This window comes from Chrysochloris asiatica, unplaced genomic scaffold (assembly GCF_000296735.1).
Source record: "Chrysochloris asiatica unplaced genomic scaffold, ChrAsi1.0 scaffold00012, whole genome shotgun sequence".
In the NCBI taxonomy this organism is placed as follows: Eukaryota; Metazoa; Chordata; class Mammalia; order Afrosoricida; family Chrysochloridae; genus Chrysochloris; species Chrysochloris asiatica.
In genome coordinates, this window is record NW_006408530.1 from 32,073,611 (window position 1) to 32,089,810 (window position 16,200).

Genomic DNA, 16,200 nt, shown 5'->3' on the forward strand with positions numbered 1-16,200 from the left:
GCTATGGGTCGGAACCGACTCGACGGCACTTAACAACAACATTATCTATACAACAAACCTTTAGTCTGAAGTAAACCAGATTTAAATCTGGATCTCTTTGTTCAGCATTGATCTTCTGCCAGTCCACTTTTTATTTTCTTTGCTTACAAATATATACTCCTAGTTTAGTAATTTATTAATATAATTATAATTTTACTTGATATAATTATTTTACTTCTTAATTATATGAAATAGGCACACATGCTTTGTCATTGAGCGCTGTCAAGCTGGTTCCAACTCATAGTGTCCTTCTCTGTATAGTATTTCTGAGGAACGGCTGGTGAGTTTGAACTGCTGACCTGTGTTTCAAACCAACCTTGCAGTCCAGTGCTTATCTTGCAGTGCCACACCAGGACACATGCTTTAGATATGAAAAATTCCATTTCCTACCTCTACATAAAGCAACATCTAAAGCAGCAGCGAGGGGAAACTGATACTTTCAAAAACAGAATGCTAGATTTTCCTGGAGGTACTTAATTTATTTTTCATCTTCAGAGGGTGCTGGCTATTTTTGGTAGAGTTAGACATTAATACTGATCAGTTTAACTTTCCTGACTGCTTAACTATCCCACAATGCACATGTTGCCTTCATGCTGAAAACCTGGTAGTGATTCTTTACCATACACATATTCTAAAATATATGCTCAAAGTAAAAAGATCCAAATTCACAAGTATGAAATATTCATATGAAAAATCATGCATCAGATTTTATAAACTAGAAGTAAGATTCAAATTCTGTAATTAAGGTAAAAGCAATACTTGCTTTAAATATTTATGGAAGACCTTAGCCTCCTGGAAGGTTCTGGAACTCAGTTATCTGTTTCTTTCTGCAGAGAGGCAGTAGCCAGTCACTACGATTGACTGCGCCATGCCATAAAGCTGCATCTTTGTGAAGTTTCTTCGGTTCACACTCTATGACCAAACGGCTCAAATCTGCCACAGTGGTGCCAGTAAGTCTTCACGTCACAAATTTGTACACAAATCTCCTGCCTTAAAATTTTACAAATCATGTCCCCATCATAACAATAAATACCATAAGCATGACTGAGTGTCTCATAGTACATGGCTGTTGTTCTTGTACCAATGCATAGCAATCCTGTGTACTACAGAACGAAACACTGCCCAGGCCTGACCATGTTTCATTGCTATCTTGAGCCCATTGTTGATGCCACTGTGCACCTTGTTGAGGACCTTCCTCTTTTTTACAGACCTTCCACTTTACTTAGTATGATGTCCTTGTATGGGACTGTTCCCTCCTGATAATATTTCTGAAGTATGAGAAATAAAATCTGTCCATCCTGACACCTAAGGAGCATTCTGGATATACTTCTTTCAACAGATTTGTTTGTTCTCTTGGCAGTGTATGGTACTTTAAAAATTCTCCTCCAACACTATAACTCAAATGCATCAATTCTTTTGTAGTCTTTTTTACTCATTGCCCAACTTTCACATGCATATATGGCTACTGAAAATACCATGGCTTGGATGAGGCACACTTTTGTCCTCAAACTGACACCCTGAACGCTTTAAAGAGGTCTTGTGTAACAGATTTGCCTAATGCAATACATCGTTTGATTTCTTGACTGCTGTATTAATGAGTGTTGATGGTTGATTCGAACAAAATGAAGTCTCTCACTTCTGTCTTTTCTCCATTTATCTTGAAGGATTTATTGGTCCAGTTGTTAGGATTTTTGTTTCATGTTGAGGTGCTACCCATACTGAAGGCTGTAGTCTTTGATCTTCATCAATATTTTAAGTCCCCTTCACTTTCAGCAGACAAGTTGTATCTTCTGCACATCACAGGTTGTTAATGAGTCTTCCTCCAATTTTTTTTCACTTTCTCCAATTTTGATGCCATTTTCTTCTTCTTATAATATTTCTCAGATCATGTGCTTAGCACACAGACTGAATAAGTATGGTGAAAGAATAAATCCCTGGCACACACTTTTTCTAATTTTAAACCATTGAGTGTCCTCTTGTTCTGTTTGAACTGCCTCTTGTCATTCAACAGGTTCCTCATGAGCATAAGAAAGTATTCTGAAATACTCATTCTCCACAATGTTGTCCATAACTTGTCATGATCCACACAACTGAAAGCCTTTGCATACTCAACAAAACACAGGTAAACATCTTTCTGGTATTCTCTGCTTTCAACCAAGATCCATCTAACATTAGCAATGATATTCCTTGTTCCACATTCTTGCCTGAATCTGGTTTGAACCTCTGGCATATCCCTGTCAATGTAATGTTGCAGTTGTTTTTGTATTATCTTTAACAAAATTGTACTTGCACGTGATATTAATGATATCGTCTGATGATTCGGCATTCCACTGGCTCACCTCTTTGGAATGGCACAGAAAATGGACCTCTTCCAATCTATCGGCCAGGTGATTGTCTTTCAAAAATTTTGGCATAGGCGAGTAAGTAAGTGCCTCTAGTGCTGCCTCAGTTTGTTGAAAGATTTCAATTTCTATTCCATCGATTCCTGGTGCCTGGTTCTTTGCCAATGCCTTCAGTGTCCCTTGGACATGTTCCTTCAGTAACAGTGGCTCTTGATCATCTGAAATGGTTGAATGTCGACCATTTTATGGTACAGTGACTGTGTATTCCTTCCATCTTCTTTTGATGCTTTCTTTTTGTTGTTGTGAAGTACCGTTGCATAGCGACCCTGCATAGGGTTTCCGAGGAGCAGCTGGTGAGCTTGAACCGCCAACTTTGCAGTTCAAACGGCTTTACAGTCTGGCGCATTAACCCACAGCGCCACATCATAATGCTTTCTACATAAGTCAATATTTTGGCCAAAGAATCCTTCAGTGTTTCAAGTCAAGACTTGAGTTTTTCCATCAGTTCTTTCCACTTGAGAAATGCAGAGCGTATTCTTTCCTTTTGGTTTTCTAACTTCAGGTCATTATAATATTTGACTTTGTCTTCTGGAGCTGCCCTTTGAAATTTTTTGTTCAGCTCTTTTACTTCCTCATTTCTTCCATTTGTTTTAGCATCTCTACATTATAGAGCATGTTTCAGTCTATTTTGAATTTATTTTATTTTTGACATCCATTTTGATCTTTTCCTTCTTTCTTCTTAATGACTTTATGCTTTCTTCCTGTATAATGCTCTTGGTGTTATCCCACAATTCTTCTGGTCTTTGGTCATTAGTGTCTAATTCATCCTAATCTGTTCTTGAGACAATCTCTAAATTCAGGTGGGTATGTTCAAGGTCATATTTTGGCTCTCGTGTACTTGTTTGAACTTTCTTCAGCTTCAGCATATAAACAATTGATGATCTATTCCACAGTTCACCCCTGGCCTTGCTTTGGCCGATAATATGGAGCTTTTATACCATCTCTTTCCACAGATATAGTCAATTTGATCTCTATGTATTCCATCTGGTTTTTTATGTTGTTTAAAAAAGGTATTTGCAAAATTCTATCATGTGATCTCCAGCATCATTTTTATCACTTATGCTGTATTTTCTAACTATTGATCCTTCCTCTGCTTCTAAACTTTACATTCTAATCACCAGTAATTATCAATACATCTTGATTATGTGATCAATCAATTTCAGACTGAAAAAGTTGGTAGAATTCAGTTTCATCATTACTGTCTTTAGTGTTTGGTATGTATATTTGAATAGTTGTATTAACTGGTCTTCCTTGTAAGCATATGGATATTATCCTATCACAAGCAGTGTTGTATTTCAAGATAGATCTTAATATGTTCTTTTTGATAATAAATGGTATGCCATTTCACTTCAGTTTGTCATTTCCAACATAGTAAACCATGTGGTTGTCAGATTCAAAATGGCCAATACCAGCCCATTTCAGTTCACTAATGCCTAGGATATTGAAATTTTTGCGTTCCATTTCATTTTTAACAACTTCCAATTTTCCTAGATTCATACTTTGTACATTCCATGTTCTGATTATTAATGGATGTTTACAGCTGTTTCTCTTCATTTTGAGTTGTGCTCCATCAACAAATGAAAGCTTTACTCCAACTGCATTATCACAGTCAACTCTACTTTGAGGTGGCAGCTCTTCCCCAGTCATATTTTGAGTGTCTTCTAACCTGAAGGGCTGATCTTCCAGTACCATATCTGATCATATTCTGGTACTCTTCATGTTTCAATATTCAATATTCTGGTGCTATCTGACAATGTTTCACTGCTATTCATAAGGTTTTCAGTGACTATATATTCAGAAGTAGTCTGTCTCTCCTTCTTCCTAGTCTGTTTTAGTCTGTAAGCTCAGCTGAAACCTGTCCACCATGGGTGACTCTGCTGGTATTTAAAATACCAGTGTTGTAGCTTCTAGAATCACAGCAACATTCAAGCCACCACAGTACGACAGACAGACGAGTTGTGGTAGTTCATAGTAGGTTTATTTTATTTTTTTCCATTAGATGGTTTATTCTACTGCTAATTAAGTTTTTTTTTTTAAGTGTTTTTATTGTGAATCAAGTGATAGTTTACATGGGACAACATCAGTTTTACATTGCAATGATTACAGTCTCCTCCGTTTATCATCATTCAACAGTATTTTCTTCTATTCTCTCAAAACACTCAGGAATATATAATCATTCAAGCAACAAAAGGACACATTCTGCAAGCCTGCCTCCTGGTTGCAAGCACACAGCCTTTCTCTTTCTGAGTCTAGAGTCCTCAGTTGCTCTGCTTCTCCATGTTCTCATCTCTGGTGTGGCTGCTTCTCTGGATAGGGTTCTACAATCCACTAGTGCTCTTCTCCCTTAATGGTCCTAGGGGCCCCTGTTCCTGGACTGTAAGATCAATTATTTCCCTCTTTTTGTTACAGAATTTTTCTACATTTACTGTTGTGACAATCGTAATTAGTCATGATAACAATTACTTTGTTGAATCATAAGAATCTTATCCCCGTATCTTTTCACCAGACCCATCTAGACAAGATGAGAACGATTCAGAGGGGAAGGATTCTACCTTTCCACATACACAATGAAACTAAACTCCCTTTTGAAAACTTGTAAAACAATTACTTCATGCTTTTATAGCCTCCCCATTTTAGGTAGCCAATGTCTACATTGCCCGTCCCTATCAACACTTTATACAGAGGGAACAGGATTGAAATTTGATGTGAAGACTCTTCCTCTCAGTTGGTATTTTGAGCTACTACATCCATAAGTAGAGGTCAAGTTCATTAAACTGTAGCAATTTACACTTGTTTCCTTTATCAAAAACTTTTTTTTAATCTTTCGAGTTCTAGATTGAAATACCCATTCAATCTAGCTTCAAGCCATCAAAGCTAGATTGAATAGGTATTTATCTACAAGTTTGGGCATTCGCGTACATTCTCCTTCACTTCATATCAACTGGATGCTTCACTCTCAGCTCTAGCCCTCCATAGCTAGGTACCTGTCCATGTGCTCAGGAGTCCCTCCCCAGGTCTCACCACACTTCGGATCAACCAGCCCTTCCTCTTCTTTCATCTCCAGGTTGATGGAAGTCTATGGAATGTGGTTGAACTCAGCCCATTTCTTCATTGCTGCCGTTCCCCCTCTTCCACTCAAGCCAGCAAGCTTATATGCCTGCTCATGTGTTCTCTTTGAGTTTCAGTCTTGGAATGGAATTTGTCCTGAAGGGACTTGATTGTTTGCCTTGATGGCTTCCTGGTGAACAACTTGCTTATTCTTGTAGTAGCTAATCAGACTGTAATTTTTTTTTTTTTCCTGTTGGCCTGACTTTCAAAATGTATCTTCTGTTCCTTTAGCTGGTCTGGTCTGCTTGTACTACATTTTTTATGTTGTTTCCATTTTTGTGTAATGAGTTCAGATTAATTTAGCTTAAACTTGCCTTCATCACCTACCCAAGAAATACAGTCTCGAGCACCCTTGTCTGTAAGAAGTTTTAACAGAAGCTGTCAAAGCTGGGATTTGGACGTTGTTTCCTGATGAACTTCTGTCTTCTTCTTGGAGCTCTTGGTACCTTGGCTACCTTTGCACACCTATTTAGAACTTCCATTGCAGTTGGTGTAGCAAATTGCACTGATACTGGAATGATTTGCACAGGTTGGTCAATTGTAACTAGGGCTGCTAACCCTCAAGGTGGACAGTTCGAAATTACCAGCTGTTCTGTGGGAGAAAGATGAGGCTCTCTGCTCCCGTAAAGATTTGCAGCCTTGGAAACCCTATGCAGGGTCACTATGAGTCAGAATCGACTCCATGGTACTCAACAACAACATTCATCTGCTGTTGTTGGCTTGCCAATACACATTTTCGAAGAATTTCCAGATGACTCCAAAGAATTTCTCACTGAGAAGCCTGTTGGAAAAAAAAAATCTTAAGACTACACAATATTCTTCCTAAAATGCTGAGTGTATTAAAGTCTGTATCATTTATGCTGAATTACTTCATTATCCCGGCCACCCAGTGATGGACTTGGTCTGTGGACCAGTTTAAGATCATAGGGTATCTTAAAGGTGTTCTTGCTCTTTCCTGTCACCTTCCAGTGTGACTGCCCATCTTGTCACTTGTTCTGAGGTTTCATTGCAATGATGATCATGTGTTTTGTGTCATCAAGGGTTATCACTTGAGCTTCCTCAACAAGATGTGCTTCTACTTCAGCATGGTGAGCATCTGGATCAATCACAACTTCACGTTCCTGCAGGTTTAATAATTTCAAGGATGTTTAATTTTGGCTCAGTTCCTTATTAAGAAATTGCCTGTACACTAAGCACTACAGTTTTGTGTTTTGATCAAACAAACTTTATTCTGGATCCAACTTGGTATCTTGCAGGCAAATTTAATGAGCATTCAATGAATACTTCAGTCTTGGTTCTAGTAGTTTAAGTTGCCCTTTTGCTCATTGATGTCTGTAGCCTAGTTTACACATTCAGCTGGGCTATAGGTTTGCTCTGTGATGCTTTCTTCTGTACAATCCAGTTTCTCTATTCCATAATCTCAATTTCTATCAGTGCAAGTATTTCAAGAGAGCAATCCCTCCATTTTCTCCTCCAATTTGGCATTGTTCAGCTCGTTTACCTCCTCAGTTCTTCATTTGTCTTAGCATTTCCATTTGCATCATCCCGGTCAGCTCTCCTTTGAGGAGGCAGCTCTTCCCCAGTTATATTTTGAGTGCTTTCCAACCTCTGGGTCTCATCTTCTGGCACCCTATCTGAGAATATTCTGGTGCTATTCATGTTTCAATATTTAATGTTCTGAAGTTATCTGACAGTGTTAAACTGCTATTCATAAGTTTTTCAGTGGCTAAACATTCAGAAGTAGTATACCTCTCAGTAGTCTGTCTTAATTTGGAAGCTCAGCTGAAACCTGTCCAACATTGGAGACCCTGATGGTATTTAAAATACCTATTGCATAGCTTCCAGCTTCACAACAACATACAAACAGCATGGCAAACATGACAGTGGTGGATTGGGCCACTGGACTAGTCGATTCCAAGCATGTACAATTCTCATCACTCGTCTTTCTTCTGCAGGTGGAGAAATTAATAGTTGCACCTTAGATGGTTGCTCATGAGTTTTTAATATCCCAGTTGCTACTGGGATGTAGAACACTATGGACTATGTTATGCCAGCTGACCATGGTGTCCACTGAGGCTATGGTCCTGAACCCCCAAGCCCAGCAACTCATTGCCTTAAGATGTTTGTTAATATCTAAGAAACATCAGTTTGACCTCTGTATGCTCCGCCGCATTCATAGGTATGTTTGTAGTATGTATAAATATCCTTTTTCAAACCCCAATATATTTGCAGGTATATTTCTCATTCTTCCTTTCATACCTGTTCAGCCTGTGTTATCTATGTATCTACCCTCAGAACAGTTATTTGTGGGTTGTGTACATAACATTATTTACCTCTATTCCCTGTGGCTTCTCCTGCTTTTTCATTTTTCTGCTGACCTTTCTCTTCTTGTATGTTGCTCTATCACCTGAGTTCACATGTGTATGCCATCAAGCCAGTGAGTTACTCTCCTTTCCCTCCCACCTTTGGTAAACACCAAAGAATGACTCTTTAGCATGAAAACCTTTTCTCTTGAGTTTTTACAATAGTGGTCCTTTTGTGATTGTCTAATTTCACTAAGTATAATGTCCTCCAGGTTCATTCATGTTATGTGTTTCACAGATTCATCATTAATTATTCAGCACTGCATAGTATTACATTGTGTTTATATACTAATGTTTAACCATTCTTCCATTGATGGACATTTAGGCTGTCTTCATCTTTTTGCTGTTGTGACTAGGGTGTGCATATAACTACTCATGTCATGGCTTTTAGTTCTTGTGGATAAATACCTGGTGTGGTGGATTTCTAATCACAAGGTCAGTGTTTCAAACCCACCAGCTGCTCCTCAGAAACCCGCTACAGGGTTGCTATGAGTCAGAACTGACTCAATGGCACTTTAACAATAACAACATACAAAACCAAAGGTCAACATTACTCTTGATGGAGAGAAACTGAAAGCATTCCCCTTGCAAGCCGGATGTTAGGATGCTCTTTATCACCACTCCTATTCAATATTGTGCTGGAAGTCTTAGCTACAATTATATGACAAGAAAGGGAAATTAAACGCATCCCAATTGGCAAAGAAGTAAAACCTTCTCTATTTGCAGATGATACAATCCTATACTTAGAAAATCCCAATACCAACCAAATAAGTAAAGAGAAAAAAGGGAAAGGAAAATAAAACCATGGAAGAGAAAAGAAAGAAAACATTATAAGTAAAACTATGGAGAGGGAAGAAAAGAATGAGACCAGAGAATTATATAGAGGGAAAAAAAGAATCAGAAGAAAAAAGAAAGGAAAGCAGAGCAGAAATAGAAAGGACATTAAAACAAGAGAAGGGAAAAAAGTAAAAAACAGGGAACAACAACAAAATGATTTCCATTGGGATAGTTTTGGAATGGATCCCTAAAGTCTGACTGAAAACCCTGTTCTATAATAAGTTCTAACTCCCTGTTGACATGGTAACTGCTAGACCTCCAGTTCAAAGAAGTGAGTTGGGGACTCCATTTTATGGTATTCTCCTGTCAGTCTTCCCAACCTGCCAGGGAGGTCAATGAAAAGAGTGCATTTTCTATTTATACTGGGGCTTGCTTTATCTTCACTGCCTAGCATAATACCTGATACAAAGTAGGTATTTAATGCTTGTGAAATAAACACAACGCTATAGGAAATGACAAAGGGACAAAAGGCAGCATCCTTGTGACCTTGGCTTTTCAAGACTCAGCAGGTTGCCAACACTCAAGGAAGACCTGAGGCAGCATAACATGAAGTGAGATCAGACTAAACTGCTCATCAGAGAGGAGAAACTACGTAACAGACAGCAATCCTCTTTTTAATTCGATGTAAGAAGCCATTTTAAAGTCCCATCTCTCCCTTTGTATAATTTCTCTTGGTTGCTAACGTCCTCATGAGAAAACAGAGAAAGTCTGTCTTCGAAGGAAACGTCTTCTATGTGCTTTTCAATTTCTTCTAGCACTTGGGACAGTATTCAGTTCCCAGGCCTGTACCACTGCTGTCATTTCCCAGTTGTACCAAAGACCAGCATTGTGGAGAAAAGCATTGTAAAGGTCAGAAGCTAATGCCCCAGAGCCTCTCCTACTAGAGATACACATTGTTTACATTTCACAAAACAATACAACACACATTTTAGACAGCTCTATGAATTCCTTAAAGTTACACAGGCAAGGTTTATGCTTAGGTATGACCTTTTTTTATTTGGGATTGAAGTGGGAATTTTACACTGAAAAGTAGATTTAAGATTACTAAATATAGGCCATATAGCAACATAGACACAATAATAAACCCTAATTCTCACATAACTAGGAATAGGGTGCTGTTATCTTTATATTAGGTGCTACTCATCCCCCTGGATTTTTTTCATTTTCACTAAATACAAAAGTAAAACAGTGCACTAAAATGATCCTCTACTCATTATTAGCAGATGCTCACCTCTACGTCATTAAAGACAGCACCAAGCCAGCAACAAGAAAGACCTGCATGCTATACAGCAAGAAGAACAATTTGCAAGTCGGTATCATACATTGCAAGACAAAAAAATATGAAAAATAAATCTTACAAGATATATATAAAACTAATTAGCACTGACTTTTAATATACAGTTTCATCACAGGACTACATTTAGGTCACAATTACGTGGAAAAACATAGAAGCTATATGAAATTCTACGCTTTCCTCAAAATGCTCATCAAAAGCTAATTAGTACAATAAAGATTGACCACCAGATGACTGAAGAAACAAATTATCATCTAGTATTTTAAAAACAGAGATTTTGGGAATAGAAGCTATCATCAAAATATCTAGAAATCTGAGTTAACAGATAACTATTTTGCATACTTGATGATAATAAATATAACCATTAAGTGTTTACACAGACAATGAATCCAAGGCAAGAGCCTAGAAGACTGTCATGAAAAAGAGGAAACACTATCCATTACACTGAGCACAGAGACTATGGTTGTTAGTCCTCCCACCACCTTCACGGGACAGCTCAACCCATTCCACCTCCTCCCATCGAGATACAAAATAGTCCAAGCTTGGCACTGGAAAGTCTTTCAGATGCTGGTATGATTCCTGTTCATTCGACTGTTCAAGGCCCTCTTTGTGACCCTCAAGTGTGGGCTGGCACACCCTCCCACCCACAGAGGAGGCAGCACTGTCTCTGAAGCCACAGTGAGGTTAACACTAAAAGAATTAGAAGAAGGAGGTATCTGATGAAAAGGCACCTGCAAGTCTAAAGTCTTCTTTGGTGAGAACACTGTACATCCGCTGAGGCAGAGCTTTGGAATAAGGAGCAGGCCGGGGCACAGTGGTGCGCAAAATGAGCTCCCGGCCAGCAGGGGGTGGGAAGTCTGATGAGTTCTGCCTTCTGTCTTCCGGGGAGCCCATTCTCTTCAATTCGTCCTCAGGTGGTCCCGTGGTTGCAGCCTTCAAGAGAAAAAAAGCTAAATTCAAAAGGGAGTCAAATGTGAAATGTAGAAATTTTTGAAACACAGATGAACAAACATGATAATATACATCAAAATGTTCTACATTACTCAGTAATGCAGTCAGGTATACTATGATTACTCAAAAAAAAAAAAACCACAACATAGAAAAAAGCAAGAAGCTTGAAACACTGCATGTAGTCAGAGATTATAAATAAATTGGTGAAACAAACAGAATGGATGAGGACTACCAAACAAACTGTTTTGAAAACTGAGAGCCATATTCAGATAACTGATGAAAGGGGACAATCAAATGGAATTATGCTGGTTTCTATATGTATTTCTAGCAATGATCCAAGCCCACGTCTGATGCCCTAAGTCTAATAAGTTGTTCCTCTCCAGAGTCTGGAAAGATGGATGGTTTTTATATCCACTCTTACCCAATTCTTGTTCTGATCCATTTGCCAGATTAAAACTGGGGAATTTGGTTTTGTTTGCTGGGCTGCTAATGGGACCCAGAAGTGATAAGTCTACGCAGCAATGGTCACAAATAGTTATTAAAAGTAAAGGTATTGATTTCTTCCACAAAAATTTTCATAAAATATTTAACTAGACCCTTCATTTTAAACTTTGATCACTATACTTAAAATCAGTATCATCGTAAAACAACCAATCAATCATTTTGGTAATAGAAACCTGAAATTATACTATGCCAAATACCAGCAAGAAAGGTGTACCAAATCCAGACTGTTAAAGAGGTGGTTAGTCTTAATGACCTTATGAAGTTAGAGGGATGAGGAAGAACAGGAACTATGAGGGACAAAGGCCATTTTGTTACCTCATCAGAAGATTCAGTCAGCTTGAGAAAGGGTGAGAAAAGAAACAGTGATGAAAAGGAAACAAGCAAGATGATTTAAAATGGCTAGACGAGATTTCAGGATTATTTCAGAGACAGCATGCACTACTTAAAGAACATGATCCTGTCAAAAGAATAGCAAGACAAAGTTACACAAACACACACACAATACAACTAGCTGTCAAATAAAGCAGACATATCCCACTACTAGTCATGCAATTGATGATACAAAGTGTTATTTAATGGAAAATGGGACAACAAAATTCTAGCTCTTCTGAAAAATTAAGATGCAAAACAACTGCTCAAAAACAAAAAAGCAAGTGTTCATGGTTTGAAAAATAGGTGCCTAAGATTAAATTGGAGTCCTGGTGTAGGATCAGCACTGTACTGTTAACTTCAAGGTTGACAGTGTAAAGCCACCAGCCGCTCCTCAGAAACCCTATACAGAGTTTTTATGAGTAGGAGCAGACTTGATGGCACTTAACAAAGATTGAAGCAAAATCTAGTAAGTCATTTATTTGCTGAATGCCATTTAAATATCTATATATTACAAAAAGCACATATGCAACCAAGTTTTTTAAGATTACACTTCCAAGGAAAAAAATTTAAGTATACAGAATTATTACATACACTACAAAAATACTCAGTAAAATTTTATAACTTCAAAAAGTGTTAAAACCGTGATTTTATTAGAAAACTTAAGGTAACATCAGTGATTAGGAAAAAAGTTACATAACTTTAGCAGTTTACTTCAGCTACACATTTAAGAGCTGAGTTAAAAAATGTACCAACCAGATTGCCCATAGTGTACCTCTAAAGGTTAAATAGTCTAAATTTCCTTTAAAGCACTCATTAAAAGGTTTGAAAGTTTGAAATCTCTTAAAGTTAAATAATGTATGATAAATGTAAAACTTAAGTACCCACTGGTTATTCACACAATACAATGTTATGCAATGAAGCCATTAAAAAAGATGATAAGCTCCTACATTTACTGATACAGAAAGAATAACATAGTAAAATTATAAATTATACAATCATATTTTTGTCAATATACATTTATATGTATTGTTACTAGGTGTCCTTAAGTTGGTTCTGACTCATAGCGACCCTATGTACAATGGAACAAAACATTGCCCTGCCCTATGCCATCTTCATAATCATCGTGATACTTGAGCCCATTGCTGCTGCCATTATGCAAATCCATCTTGTTGAGGGCCTTCCTCTTTTACTGATGACCTCCACTGTATCATGATGTCCTTCTTCAGGGTCTGGTCCCTCCTAACAATATGTCCGAAGTATGAGACAAAATCTGATCATCTTGGCTGTACTTCCAACACAGATTTGCTTGTTCTGCTGGCACATGGTACCTTTAATATTCTTCTCCAACACCATAACTCAAATACATTAATTTTTCTATGATCTTATTCACTGTCCAACTTTTACATGCATATGAGGCTACTGAAAATACTTTGGCTTCATTTAAGAACACTTTAGTCCTCGAACTGACATCTTTGGACCTCTTGAACACTTTAAAGAGGTCTTGTGTAGCAGATATGCCTAATACAACAGGGTGTTTGACTTCTTGACTGCTTCCCTGAGTATTGATTGTGGATTCAAGCAAAATGAAGTCTTTGAAAACTTCAATTTTTTCTCCATTTATCTTGAAGTTATTTATTAGTCCAATGGTGAGGATTTTTGTTTTCTTTACATTCAGATGCAGTCCATAGAGATCAGACAGTGGGCTTTGGTCTTCCTCATAAGTATTTTAAATCTTCACTTTCAGCAAGCAAGGCTGTATCATCTGCATATTATAAGTTGTTAGTAAGTCTTTCTCCAATTTTTTTTTTTTAATGCTTTATTGTGAATTATGTGATAGTTTACATGGAAGGGCATCAGCTTCACATTGATCCCGTCGTACATCGTTTCCTTGCCATGGTTACAATTCCTTCCAGGCATCATCCATCAACCAAAGGGTATATCCCGCAAGCCTGTCCTCTGGTTGTCAGCATACCGCTCCTTTCCCTCTCAGGGTACAAAGTCTCCAGTTGTTCCATCTCCTCACGTTATTGTCTCTGCCTCCATCCCTGGCATCACTGCTTCTCTGGGTAGGGTTCTGTTCTCAGCTCTTCTCCTTTGATGGTCCCAGGGACCTCCGCTCCCAAACTGCAAGGTTAATCACTCCCCTTTCCTCTGCCCCCAAACATCTACCTTTACATTTCCAGCCCTTACAATCAGTTGTTATCAGTCCTGATAACAATTATGCTATTGTATTGCAAGAGACCTATCCACATCTCCTTTCATCAGCCCTGACTAGACAGAATTCCGGATACTACTCAGTGGAGAGTCTACCTTGCTCCACACCCTCTGGATCTAGGTTCTCTCTTGAAAGCTTGTAAATCAAGTCACTTCTCGCCTCTGTAGCACCCCCATTCTGGGTAGCCAATGTCCAAGTTGCCCATCCCTGTCCTCTACGTGTGCGGAGGAGGTGGGGAATGATCCTCACCGTGATGATTTGTTCCCTCTTTTGAGCTACTGCATCCCTAGGTGTATGTCAAGTTTATCAAATTGTATCAGATTATTCTTTATTCTTCTGTTTGAGCTCTGATCATTCAGCTACTGAAGCCAGGTCAAGTGGGTATTATCTGCAAGTGTGCGTGTACTTATGCATGTGCCCTCTCTTCTTATCAGTTGGACGCTTCACTCTCCACTCTAGTCCTCTGTGGCTATGTCACTGACTCTGGGTCCAAGAGTCCCCTGGACTTGGCACACTGCTGGCCAACCAGGTCTCCATCCAGGTTCACAGGGGTCTATTGAGCGTTGTAGGGCTTAGCTCGCAGCTTCATTGCTGTTTTTCCTTCACTTCCCCTTATCCTTTTTTTTTTTTTTTTCATGCCAATAATTTATTGAACGGAGGTCTGTACACTGGCAAACCTTACAGTGGAAACGAAGACAGGAGCTCTCCCCACTCTCCTGGCCCTCCAGGGTGGGGAGAGGAGGGAGGAAACCCTAGGGGCAGAAGACAGGAGGGGAGATACAGCTGGAAGAGGGGGCCAGGTTGGATGGTGCGAATCAATGTTTTCTTTAAGAAAAAAACCGTAACAATCTATTTACACCTGGGGGCCAGGGAAGGGCAGGGGAGAGGCAGGAACTGGTCTGGTGACAATGCATTCCTATTAGTCTTAGAAGGGGGTTTGCCCTGAGAGGGACCGGACCACTTGCCTTGATGACTCCTGGGCGAGCCACTTGTTTGTTCTTGTAGTAATCATTTGGCCTGCCTATATTGTTTTATATTTTTCCTTTTAGTAAGTATATTCTGTTCTTCTGGCAACGCACCAGGCTGGTCTGCTTGTCCTTTCAATTGGAAATTTCCCCTCAGAAGATTCTGGATTGTAGGTATTCCAATTAGTTATAGGCAGAAGACGGACTTACAAGCTTTCTATAGTGCTATTTCTGGCTGTTCCTTTCTCTTCCCTTCCAGTGTCTATTTTATAGTGGTATGCCAAGGGAACCAGGAATCAACAGACAGCCAAGCATCTTAACATTATTTCCCCCCTTTTCCCCATTCAAACCATGTCTCAATCTCTGTATCTCAGAGCCCTGTTTTGCATATATCATTGTTTGCCTCTGTCCCACTTCAGCTTCACATTCATCCTATTGTATTTCATTTCATTGCAATGATTAAAATCCCCTCCGTGCATAATCAAATAACCAAAGGATACACCCCACAGGCCCAACACCCACCGCCCTGGCTGTCAGAAAATAGCTCCTCTCCCTCCCTGAGTCCCGTGTCCTCAGCCACTCCATCTGTCCATACCATCATAGTACCCCCAACATTTTGTGTCTGGGCAGTTTCCAGCCCCCGCCCCCCAAGGTATTCCAGTTAGTTATAGGCTGGATATGGGCCCACATGTTTTCTGTTGTGATGTTTCTGGCTGTCCTCCCCCACCCACAAGTGTACTTCACAATGGTAGTCAAGGGAGACCAGGATTCAAAAGACAGCCAAGCATCCTAATGTTATTCCCATCTTTTCCCCCTTTGAAGCCATGCCTCAATCCCTATAACCTGAAGCCTTGTTATTCCAGGGTTGTGCATACCTCCTCATTTAGCTCTGTCCCACCTACAGACCTGCCCAACCATTCTCCTGTCTGCCTTGTTCTTCTTTTTCCCCTCCCCTTCTGTATTGCCAGCCTCCCTCCCCCCACCCACGCTCCCAGGCTCTCCTGTGCTCTTTCTTCCCCTCTCATCCCATACATACCAGTGATCAGCATTTACATATTTAGATCCCTCTCCCCCTTTTGGGTGGGTTCTTTCTCTTAGTCTTTTACAATAATGGTCTTATGCAGTATTTCTCCTTTTGTGGCTGACTAAT

General features: G+C 39.2%; 1 protein-coding gene and 1 pseudogene across 2 annotated transcripts in view; both read right to left on the reverse strand.

Annotated features, from left to right (window-relative positions):
• Positions 1 to 848: 848 nt before the first annotated feature.
• Positions 849 to 9,143, reverse strand: LOC102828209 (annotated as a pseudogene).
• A 1,599-nt stretch (positions 9,144 to 10,742) lies between these two features.
• Positions 10,743 to 16,200, reverse strand: part of RAB3GAP1 (RAB3 GTPase activating protein subunit 1 (catalytic)) — a 132,497-nt gene continuing 127,039 nt past the window's right edge. Inside the window, exons 24-25 of one of the 2 annotated variants that reach the window (XM_006834582.1) lie at positions 11,814 to 11,834; positions 10,743 to 10,976 (exon numbers count right to left, since the gene is read on the reverse strand). In XM_006834582.1, the coding sequence (XP_006834645.1) occupies positions 10,743 to 10,976; positions 11,814 to 11,834 (255 nt within the window). The remainder of the gene's footprint in view (positions 10,977 to 11,813; positions 11,835 to 16,200) is intronic. The other variant, XM_006834583.1, reaches the window with a different exon arrangement.